Source organism: Oncorhynchus mykiss, chromosome 8 (genome assembly GCF_057628025.1).
Source record: "Oncorhynchus mykiss isolate SJ-2025 chromosome 8, ASM5762802v1, whole genome shotgun sequence".
In the NCBI taxonomy this organism is placed as follows: domain Eukaryota; kingdom Metazoa; phylum Chordata; class Actinopteri; order Salmoniformes; family Salmonidae; genus Oncorhynchus; species Oncorhynchus mykiss.
In genome coordinates this window covers 54,823,747-54,835,787 of record NC_143029.1, presented here as the reverse complement: position 1 = coordinate 54,835,787, position 12,041 = coordinate 54,823,747, and the positions used below count along the sequence as shown (strand labels likewise).

Here is a 12,041-nt window from a genome sequence, read left to right as displayed (position 1 = left end):
TAGACCCCTCAGGGAGCCGTGGGGTAGGACCTCCGGGAGACTCCATACTCCATCTCTCCAGTCACTGGACCACGCTGCTATGATAAATCACACTGGCTAAAATAAATAAATCAAACCAACCTATTACAGACACAGAACAAGGCTTCTCTGTTCAACCGCTGCAAGTCCCCGCATGCCAGGACAAGATGAAAGGATAATCGCATAGAGGGGAGAAAAGGAGGGAGGGGTGCAGTTGAGGGATAGAAAAGGGGGGGGGTGTATTGCAGGGAGGGGGAAGGTGGGTGGAACACGGGCTGAGGGTGGGGGAAATGGTGGTGTGTGGATGGGGGAGGGGATTGGGGGGGGGGGGGTGCAATTGACTCTAAAAACATTAATCACATTTCAGAAGAGCCGGCAGCGAGATACGTTCCATTGGGCTAGTATGAATGGAATGTCCTGCGCTCTGCGAATATACAGATGGGAGAGATAGAGGTGTGTGTGTGTTTGTATAAAGAGCACTTAAACTAAACAAGCTGCAGAGCTAGCTCCATAACTTGTAAGAGAGACATAAGCAGCAAGAGGACTCAACCTACAACCTGGGGAAATAAGAGCACTAACTACCGTATATTAAGGAATAGCTTTGGTGGAAACAGACTTGACATACACTTCGTGTACAAAACATTAGGAACGCCTGCTCTTTCCACGACAGACTGACCAGGTGAAAGCTATACAAGGACTGTACATGTATGCCATTCAGAAGGTGAATGGGCAAGACAAAATATTTAAGTGCCTTTGAACGGGGTATGGTGGTGTGTGCCAGGCGCACCGGTTTGCCGGTCACGAAGCGCAACGCTGCTGGGTTTTTCATGCTCAACAGTTTCCTGTGCGTGTGTCAAGAATGGTCCGCCGCCCAAAATGGGGTGCAACTCAATATTAGGAAGGTGTTCCTAATGTTTTGTACTCTGTGTAGACTCGTTTATTATTTCAGTGTGGACTACTGCCATTTCTTCCAGTGCTTTAACAAGGCCAATTACTGATAAATGACCTTCATGTACTTTCCACAAACAGAGTTCGAGTGCCATTTCCTGAGAGCTGCGCGGTCACTTGGGAACGAGGGCTCTGAGCCGTAGAGACGACGGGGAAGACGGAGAGCGGGAGGAGAGGTTAGGGGTAGAAGTGTTAGTGGAGTGCTACAAGATTGTGGAGCGCGTGTCGCGCTTGGACGAACGTTCCTGTGGTGGTGAACGCAGCGACGTACTGATATACTCTCCCAGCGCCGCAAGGGACAAACCAAACTGAACACATAGCTCTCGGCACAGGGTATCAGTCTACATTACATTGGTACATCATTTCAATCTGGTGTTAGTTATCGTTTGGAATAAAGTTGTCACCACTACAGGTCTTGAAAAAGCTACACCTGGTTCTCATTTTTATTTAACAGTGTAGCTGCCCAACTGCTGCTCTAGGATCAGTTTTGTCTTTTTAGATCATTATGATTAAGATTACATGACAAACAAGTGGGACCTGATCCTAGATCAGCACTCCTGCCCTGAGACACTTTATGAATACGGGGCCCAGGACAGTGCACTGAGAACATCTGACCTAGATGCACAGTCCATCCATAGTTAATCGACCGGCAGGTCTCCTCCTGTACTTGCTAACGTTGCCATAAGCCCAAGGCCTAACTGGTATCCACTGGGGGTTACTGAGTTTTACCCTGGCTGAAGGCCTTACTTGTGTGTATGAAGCTAGGACAAGGATATCCATGCATTTTGGATTGGAGATCAATTCTCAATGCACACCTACACGGTGCACCAGCTCACGAAGCAACCAACGCCAATGGATGACTGAACGCCGAAATACACAACAAAGAACCATCCCGTTCACAGTCCAATAAAAAAATATGGCGGCCTTTTACTTTTCCAACAGCACAGGGGGTCGTGTCATGAGGGTGATGCGTCTCCAGTACCACACCAAGATGATGAGGATGCTGGGCGTGAGGAAGGTCTTCATGGCAAACCACACCTTGGTGAAACCGCCGTTCTGATGGATACCCTGATAGGATAGGAAATGAAAAAACGTCAGCCAGTCTTTCACACAGTTCACCTCAACATCTCGTTTGGCCATTTTGGTAATCAGTTAGGATGTGAAAAACTTTTTTTTAAAGTATCTCCACACGTTTCCAAGACAAAAGTAAAGGATATTCAATGATCGCAGATATTTTATGAGTAGATTTGACTTCATTGAGTCGCTCTTCCAGCACCCACACACACACACTACTAACCACCAGACGGATGTCCTTGATCTCCCCAATGCCCACGTTGATCTTATTGCGTTCGCTGACGGGCAGGCGGATGTTGAGCAGGTAGTACTTGTGGGCCACATTGCCCAGTTCCATGAAGGGCAGCAGGTCACACTCGTAGTAGCGACCCTCGTTCTCATACGTCTACAGGGCACAGCGAGAGATGACTTAGACACGTCTGACGGGACACCAACTATAAGGAATTTCTTTAAAACACAAAATTCAATTTAAATCAGCTGTAACCACAGAACTTTGGGAGACTAATTTAAAACCTGAATGATCATGTGTGGACTAACCAACCAATACTATAATAAAAAACAGAGCAATCAAGTGATTAAAACCAGTAGCACAAAAAACCCTTTAGGACTGGAAGTGTTTAACCCCAGAGGGAAGGGAACGGTTGGAACACTCCAGTGTCCTGTGTTTACCTTGGTGGTGGTGAAGTTGCAGCTAAGCTTCCTTCGCTCTATGGAGTGGGCCATCTCTGTCCATTCACCGAGCATGTCATCCCTGTAGGCCACACCTACATCAATGGTGGCCACTGCTCCATCCTCTGTAGGAGGAAGATGTCAATACATCACACTTTAGATCCCAGAAGTTTTTTTAAAGGTTTACCGACTACCAAATTGTATATAGATGCCAAATAACAGATGGGGAGACTTCATTATAATGGCATATATATCCTGTTTTTGCTCTACGCGTGTCTTAACAAGCAGGTCAGCATTGAAGTGTGGATTTGCAATGAAATCAAATTCTCCGCCTGCAATTCCCTATTGCGTAACTCAATTTATAGCTATGACAACAATACTTTGGTGTAAACCAGCGGTGACTGGGGTGAAATAAGTCTCGGATGACAGACAGACAGTCACGGCCTTTCGGGAAAAGAACAGAGGACGCAACGTCTAGAGCTATGAAAATAATGCATTCAACGCTGTAAATCCACAATCTGGACTGCTACACATAAGATCTGTGCTAAGAGCAACACTGGGTCATTTTCATGCCGTCAAATTAGCAGACACTTCATTTGCTTTCACTTAGCATGAAATGCTATTCATTTCCTAGACAATGCATCCACTATAGACGACGAGTGCAACTTTAAACTATTCCAAAGGCTACAAAATGTGGTACAGGGCTTATTAAAAGGGATAGTTCGGCCCACAAAAAGTTTGTCAGTTAGATATCAGTTAATATCTTGAAAATGTGTCATCTGGAGTTTGAGACTGTTTGAGATATGAAAACGTTGGAGAAACTGTCAAGGGGTGATCTATCCCTTTAACTTTCAAAGTATGCAGGAAAGAATGCATGTCATGAAAAATACTATCAAGACAGAACAGATTAGAGGTCGACCGATTAATCGGAATGGCCGATTAATTAGGGCTGATTTCAAGTTTTCATAACAATCTGTAATTTTGGACACCGTTAAAAAAAAAAAAAAAATGTTTACACCTTTATTTAACTAGGCAAGTCAGTTAAGAAGAACACATACTTATTTTCAATGAAGGCCGTGGAACGGTGGGTTAACTGCCTTGTTCAGGGGCAGAACGACAGATTTTTACCTTGTCAGCTCAGGGATTCGTTTTTGCAAGCTTTCAGTTACTAGTCCAACACTAACCACCTGCCTTACATTGCACTCCACGATGAGCCTGCGTGGCAGGCTGACTACCTGTTACGCGAGGACAGCAATGAGCCAAGTTGCTAGCTAGCATTAAACTTATCTTATAAAAAACAAATCAGTCTTAACATAAATCACTAGCTAACTACACATGGTTGTTGATATTACTAGTTTATCCTGCGTTGCATATAATCGATGCGGTGCCTGTTCATTTCTCAATGAATCACAGCCTACTTCAACAAACGGGTGATGATTTAACAAGCACATTTGCGAAAAAAGCACTGTTGCGCCAATGTACCTAACCATAAACATCAACGCCTTTCTTTAAAATCAATGCACAAGTATAGATTTTTAAACCTGAATATTTAGTTACCATTGCCTGCTAACATGAATTTCTTATAACTAGGGAAATTGTCACTTCTCTTGCGTTCCGTGCAAGCAGTCAGTATGCAGCAGTTTGGGCCGCATGGCTCATTGCGAACTGTGTGAAGTCCATTTATTCCTAACAAAGGCCGTAATTAATTTGCCAGAAATGTACATAATTATGACATAACATTCAAGTTTGTGCAATGTAACAGGAATATTAAGATTTATGGATGCCATCCATTAGATAAAATACAGAACGGTTCCGTATTTCACTGAAAGAATAAACGTTTTGATTTAGAAATTATAGTTTCCGGATTTGACCATTTTAATGACCAAAGGCTTGTATTTTTGTGTGTTATTATGTTATAATTAAGTCTATGATTTGATAGAGCAGTCTGACTGAGCGATGGTAGGCACCAGCAGGCTCTTAAGCATTCATTTCAAACAGCACTTTTGTGCGGTTTGTGCGTTTATGACTTCAAGCCTATCAACTCCCGAGATTAGGCTGGTGTAACGGCTGTAATGGCTAGCTAGTTAGCGGGGTGCGCACTAATAGCGTTTCAAACGTCACTCCCTCTGAGACTTGGAGTAGTTGTCCCCCTTGCTCTGCATGGGTAACGCTGCTTCGAGGGAGGCTGTTGGCAATGTATTCCTGGTTCGAGCGAGGAGAGGAACGGAAGCTATACACTGGCAATACTAAAGTGCCTATAAGAACATTCAATAGGCCTCCCGGGTGGCGCAGTGGCCATGTTGATCCCAAAATAGTCCAAGGATGATTAATGATCCGAAACATTTCCCTGTTGAGGGGCTTAAAGATAGTTTACGTGCATGTATGTAAGGCCTTCAATTCAGTCTCCTATACAGTTGGTAATGATACAATATTACTGACTTGAAGGTGCAAAACGTTGAGCTGAACCTGGTTTTAAGTGCCTAGAGAAACAAAATGGCCGTCAGAATGCCAACACAGGCTTTAGATCTGTGCTTCACCCTTCCAAAGAGACTCATGTGATTATGAAATAAGTTGGAGAGCCCTGAAAGAAACCCGGTGCCCTGACCGGGAGAGGGGGAAGAGAGGAAAAGGAGGGAGGGGGAGTTATTGGCAGTCCTCTCTCCTCTACTGTCTCCATATACCCCTCTTTCCCACCCCTCAAGTGAACACCGCCAAATATCCTGAATGTCAGCTTACCGCACACAAACATTCCACCCTAGTGCAGTGCCCATCGCCACTAAGCCTTCTCAACAGCTGTGTTATTGCTGGACCCCTGCCAGGGGTGGCTGTTGCCTGGGTGGAGTGGGGTGGGGGAGAAAGAAAAGGGGACAATTAATCTCAGGGACCAACCTTCGGCATGGTAAATGTCTAAAGAAAGTGGTTCTGGTTGAGTTATAGACAGGCCGACGCCATTTTGTCACACGGAGGGTTCTGGTTTTCATTTGCTTACCTCTCAGACAGAGACATTTGGATGCCGTGAGAAAGTAAATCATGAAGAGCTCAATGTCAATAGCTTGCTGGAACTTCTCTTCTTTGAACAAACTGCAACTCCGCTCCTTGTTAATGTTACAGAGGTAGTTTGCAGAGCGAGCCACAAATGAAGAACATTCCTGCCTGAGACCATCTGACCTCTGTTGAGACCAAAATGAGACCTAAGAGCTCAGCAAGCTAATGTGGTCTAGAGTGGCAAGGACAACCTGGATTACAGCTACACGTTTCAGCACTGAAGCTGAATGCATCGTTTTATATGCAGCCGCATGCTATTTCTGTGCATGGCGACTCTTAAAAAAAAAAAAAATGAAAAGCACAGGCAATCTGTCCATTTCTCCTCTGTGGCTCGGTCATAGACAGCTGTTGACATCAGGGTGATCCTCAGGGCCCCAAACAGTAAAACCTCTGGCAGGTGATCAGAGGCAGTCTGCCTGGCCCCAGCGGATTAGAGTAGGGTGGACAACCGTCCCATATCTGGGTGGGTGGAATTCTTGGACGGGGTAGTGAATCGATGACTAGTCTGGCAGCACAAGCTGTAAACAAGCCCACGTCCTGCTTGGGACTGGAGGTTTTTTTGTTTTTAATGACTCGACATCTTGAGGAGTAACGTTACATACTGAAACACAGCTATAGTTCAAATTGGAGTATACAGTTTAATCCAGAGTCAAACAAGATCAAACTTTACTTTTAGCTTTTCCATTGTGGTAAAAATGCAGCGCATCACTGCTCTAAACTATACTTTGCAACGTATCTTCGGTAAGAGGAGGATGTTACAGAGTGCCTCGTGCCCTACTGTACATGCCGTGCACCCTGCGCTAGGTTAGCAAGACATCTGTAACAACAGAAGAAGTTGGTCCCCATCTCTGCCCCCGTCACTTTCCCAGGCCGGCACGCCAATCCCCCTTCGTTAGTCCTCCGTTATCCCTCTAATCCCTTCTTTCACAGCCCCAGACCTGGCGCAGCTCCGATCCCGCCCTGTCTGTGGCCTCTCCTTAACAACAACGCACACAGAGATATTCCACTTGCCGTCAAGGAAGTCAAGGAAGGGAGAAGCAAGCTCAAGCTTCCATATTACCCTTAATGCTAGATCAGAAGACGGTTGCCATGTCTGAATGTAATAACTGTGCACACTTCCAAAACAAACCCTCATCCCTACACCTGGGCTCTTCTGGGAGAAAAGGACTGGAATTGGTGTAAGAAAGATGGTGACATTTTCCTATGTCTATTGCCATATTGTAATGGGTGTACAGGAAGTACATTGGGTTCAGATTGAAATTGGGCACAGATCTGAAGGGTACCATGTTCAGATAAGGACCATGGCAAACCCTTCCTGGTCTGAACATAAAGGAATGTTAAGAGATACAGGGGGGGGGGGGGGGGGGGGGGTTGTAGGTTTTATCAGATCAGGTGACAGTTAATTGAGCAAACATCGGCTGCCGAAAATGACTCAATATTTCAAGGGCTTTTATTTTCTCATTTTACACTGACCTCAAGGATACACTACCCTGCAATGGAAAGTGAGAAACTCCTTCCCAACACTCCAAGTGATGTACCATATACCATGTTACAATTCATCGTAGGGATAAGCAAAGAGAAGGGGTGAAAAATGTGCCCAGAAAAGTGTTATTCCACTCCATATTAAGAAATTGCAAAGCTATCAGTGTCCAATTTGAGACAGCCCACCACAGTTCGAGCAGCCCCCAGCTACCTGTTCTATAGAGACTATAAGCCACTGACATGGAGCCCTGAGGCTTGTATCACTGTGGAGAACCAGCAGCATATCCATCATTGTTAGGCCTTTCTCTCAGTGCGAGAGAAATCCAATCTACTGAGAGGAGAGAAAAGGCACATTCCTCTGGGTGCTCATGCATTCGCCACAATAAACAGGACAAAAGCAGGCAATACCCTGAGGTGACAGAGGGACACTAATATTAACAGCATCTACAAACACACACACACACACACATCTGAATACTTTATAAATTGGATCCACAAGGAGCGTAAGGGCAAAGCACCCAAATATTTTAGCGGTAATACAGATGCTTGTACGCGTGAATCGTCATGAATCACTGACACAACAAAGACATACCAGACAGAGAGACAGTCAATTAACATCCTAAAAAAAAACACAAAACACAGACAACATATTCCCCCCCCACCCCAGACAAAACATAACACAAAAAGAGACAACGATCAAAGATAAGAATGTCTTGACAATAAAATAACACACAGTCAAAAAAAGGAAAGAAAATCAACAAAAATCACATTGAGTCTGCAGTTTCCCCTTACCTATCTGGTTGTACATTTTGAAGGCGATGTCAAACTGCAAGATGACCAGCATGAACTGGAACCAGGGGCTCATCTCCTTGTTGGGCAGGGGGATGTGGACGGCAAACACGATGTCGTTGGCCTCGATCTTCTTGGACATAGCCTCATCAAAGTCCTGGATCTTGTCGCACTGGTTAGGGCCCCAGGGCATGAACCACCTGCCACTCTGGTGACCTTTGACCGCGTCCACACATTTGGTAGCCAGGTAGTGGACTGCCGTGGTGGGGCTGGGAGCTACAGGGAGAGGGGAGTTGCTAAGTTAATGCCCGATCACTATGGTAGTTGACCTAGATCCATAAGATGTCCTAGTCATCCGTCCTGAGGATGAGACCTTTTGTGGAGAAATACAAATTGTAATTCTCATCTAATACTATGTTTGATGGTATAAGCTATAGAATAACGGAATAAGCGTTTTGGGGGAATTTTTCTTTGCGGCCCACACTGGCAATTTTGTTGAGGTTCTCATTTCAATGCTTGGCTCCCGAGTGGGGCAGCAGTCTAAGGCACTGTATCTCAGTGCTAGAAGCGTCACTACAGACCCTGGTTCAATTCCAGGCTGTATCACAACCGGCCGTGATTGGAAGTCCCATAGGGCAGCGCACAATTGGCCCAGCGGGTATGGCCGTCATTGTAAATAAGAATTTGTTCTTAACTGACTTGCCTAGTTAAATAAAGGTTTAAAAATATATATATGCTGTATGTGTATTGTGTAACTTTTTATTATTGTGCTGAAATATAAAGACCATGTGCAATCATCGGGGGGAAAAAAAAATGTAAAAGCCTATTATATTCTTCAATTACAGAATGCACTACAAATAATTCATCCACAGTTAGGCTAATGGTGAGGTTTTAAACATGAATACATTTCCAAACTCATAACCAAAGCGTTGTTTCCGGAGTTTAACTTGTGTCAGACGGCTACCAAGCTCAACAAAGTACGCACACGCAAAGAAGTTGAGTTTAAGATCAAACCGAGCCAAATCCTGGTTAAACAAAGTGACAATTCATTCTAACCATGTTGACAGAACACCCTGTAGTAAAGGCCCAATCCCTTTAAAAAAAGGTGGCTCCCGGGAAAGCCCCCAGTACTCAAGTCATAATACTGTATCCGTATAGAGATTCATGAGCCAGATGAGGTTGGCCACTCTCTCATAGGATTTCACTAGTCGTTGGGAAAGGTACTAAACATTAGCATTAGAAAGCTGAGTATATGGTGCCGTGTAGATAGAGAAAGGAGGCTTGAGGGATGAAAGACGGAATAGGTTTGAGGACTAGAAAAGGGTATCGACAGGGTAAGAAAAGGTTTTCGGAGGGGTTATGTGATTAAGCAGTGGTTAAGACTCTCTTGGTCACTAAGGGGACCGTAGGTCCATAAAAAGGACCAGGGTGTATTGATAATAGGTATCAACAAGAGCCAGACCATGCCCTCAGGGCCAGATACAGACATCAGCCATGAACAAAATAACTTCAAAACTCTAGTATGTATACATCAGTGCCACTATAATTCACTTTAAAACCTGCTCAAAGTGAAGGAATATGAGACACCTGCAATGCATCGCCTGACAGGAGTTACTTCAGTTCTAAAATCTCATACACTCTTGATAACTTATCCTGCTAAAACAAGGAAACGCATCTGATTACGATGCCATGGTCTGTGCTGATCACCCCTACTTAACACTTTGGATAGTCCATTTTTAGTTGCTCTACAGACTGAGTGACATTTCAACTTACCATCTACCAATCCTAACCCTTATTCTAAACCTAATGCTAACCCTAAGCGTAACCTTAGCAACAGATAGTTTGCCCTTGTAGAGCATCTACAGATGGACTATCCAAATCAAATGTGACCGGTCTCGATTACTAGCCGACGTTGAGCCCATTTACTCTCAATAGCGTAACAGACAAAAACATAACACAGCATAAAATAACCCTTGAGGCTAGGCCTTTGGCACCCCCCATCCCCCCTCAGAAGTAATCCAAGGCCATCTTGAGAAGAGTATCAACTATCTCTCTCTCTGCGAGTGTGTCTTCTTAGCTAGGTGCGCCAATGTCGCCTCACAATGGACTTGGGCCTACTCGGGAACAAGCACAGACATGCCAAATTGAATTAAACCAGCTCCACGGAACCCCCCAGAGTTCAATTATCCTGGCACCCTGAGAATCTGGGAGCACGCAGCTCCTCCAGTCTCCACCCCAGTGTGTCTGCAATAATGGCCGCCTCTCGGCCCAGTGACCTCACGCTGTGTTGGAGTTGTCCAATAACAGGGGAAGACGAACGCCTTTCTACTCAATTACCCTGGCTGGCCCCGGCCACCGGGCAAATACAAAAGGCATCCGGCTTCATTAAAACTATCTTGGGCAGGAGTAGCCCAAACAAGCTCATTTATCAGCAGCCACCCAGCTCTGGGGAAGAGAGGAGACAGACTGACTGACTGGAGTGTTTTGCCAAAACTAACCAGAGATTGGGATCTGTAACAACAGGCTTCATAGGACTCAACTACTGAGGCATTGAGTTTGTGGCAGTTTGTATGAGTATGTATGTGCGTGAGTGTGTGTGTGTCAGTGGGGAGCAGAGTCATGCAAATGGCACCAGCAGAAGTAAAAAATATGCAATGCTGAGAGGGGTTTGTGATTTAGGGAGAGAGGGAGATGCAAGGGGGAAATAAAGAGATGGTGCCTGCCTGGGGCTACGGAGCAGACATACATAATGAGAGGAAGGTGGAGAGAAGTGGGGCAGACAACGTTCTGTGCTGGATCGGAGTGAAGTTATCCACACCAATTCCTATGGTGTTTTACAGTAAAATATGTCATTCTTCAAGAGAAAACAAAACTATGCAATTTAAAAATGAATTCACTCAATACTTTACAATAACGGTATTATTAAATATAGGAAAGGTGCTTTGTATTAGTAAATGCAAATACAGAGGGAAATATTGAGTTGGAGGCAGACGAATACCACCAGTAAGTTATTTTTCTTGCAACTTATCAAAAGTTGATACGTTTGATACAATGTATCTTCGTTAAAAGGCTAAAGGCTACATTGTTAATAGTTACATAGACAACACTTTCACATGACAAATCACAACAGTGATAGACTAAATAATGACATTGTTTTCATTATTTGATAGGCCTACATAGAATATTCAATGTGCTCGACAAATAGTGGATATTCAACCGCCGATGTCGAATAACAAAGCCAAAGGTTGCAACAGAAGAGAACACAATTGGGAAAACCATGCTTACCAATCAAGCCACCGACCATAAAAGAAAACGCTTGGAACAAAAGCAGAATCACTCCCACGATCACCAACTTTTTGGTGCTCATGTTTTCAATAATTGCCCCGGCCATCTTAAAAAGTTGTTGAAAACTACGCCGGGTGAGGAAAAATAAGGTGAGTCGGGACGAAAGTCACCGCATCTAGTTAGCACTCCAGATGCCGAGATTGAGGAGGCACCAGCACTGGCTCGCTTGAAAATCAACTTCGGAGGACTGTAGGAAGAAAAAAGGAGAATCACATGACGGAATAGCACGCCTGCCTATCCCTTCTCGAACACTACACTGCAGGAATATCTGTGGAGCGCCGCAGCATAGCAATAGTGGTTCGTAATGCCAGGTTGCTTTTGTCCGAATAATAACAGCCTCTATTATGCCAGCCAAGGGCTATGCAAAGGAACGTTTTCAGTGAAGCTTGATGTGTTTTGATCTTGACGTGATTTTCCCCTCATTGCCAATGTTAAAAACTCTATCAGTCCATAAATGTCCTAAGTCTGGATATGTGTGATATTTATGGATCAGCCTATACAAAAAAAAGTATCATATCACGTTTCTTTATTTAGAGAAATTAATGTGTAAAGATTTCATACAAATTATTGAATGGAAAGTTATTAACTCCTTATGCAAATATTAAAGCTTATGCACACTTTAGCTTACTGTTTTGTTGTGTGATCACATCTCTGTCTTCGGTGCCCAAGAT

General features: G+C 44.3%; 1 protein-coding gene across 4 annotated transcripts in view; it reads right to left on the bottom strand.

Annotated features, from left to right (window-relative positions):
* The window catches only part of wls (Wnt ligand secretion mediator), a 30,422-nt gene extending 18,613 nt beyond the window's left edge, over window positions 1-11,809 (bottom strand). The window contains exons 1-5 of one of the 4 annotated variants that reach the window (XM_021612922.3): window positions 11,311-11,809; window positions 8,029-8,301; window positions 2,710-2,834; window positions 2,264-2,425; window positions 1,898-2,034 (exon numbers count right to left, since the gene is read on the bottom strand). In XM_021612922.3, the coding sequence (XP_021468597.1) occupies window positions 1,898-2,034; window positions 2,264-2,425; window positions 2,710-2,834; window positions 8,029-8,301; window positions 11,311-11,416 (803 nt within the window). In that variant the 5' untranslated portion in view covers window positions 11,417-11,809. Of the gene's footprint in view, window positions 1-1,897; window positions 2,035-2,263; window positions 2,426-2,709; window positions 2,835-5,445; window positions 6,397-8,028; window positions 8,302-11,310 lie in introns of those variants that run through there. The other 3 variants (XM_090181984.1, XM_090181986.1, XM_090181985.1) reach the window with 3 other exon arrangements.
* Between the last annotated feature and the right edge of the window lie 232 nt (window positions 11,810-12,041).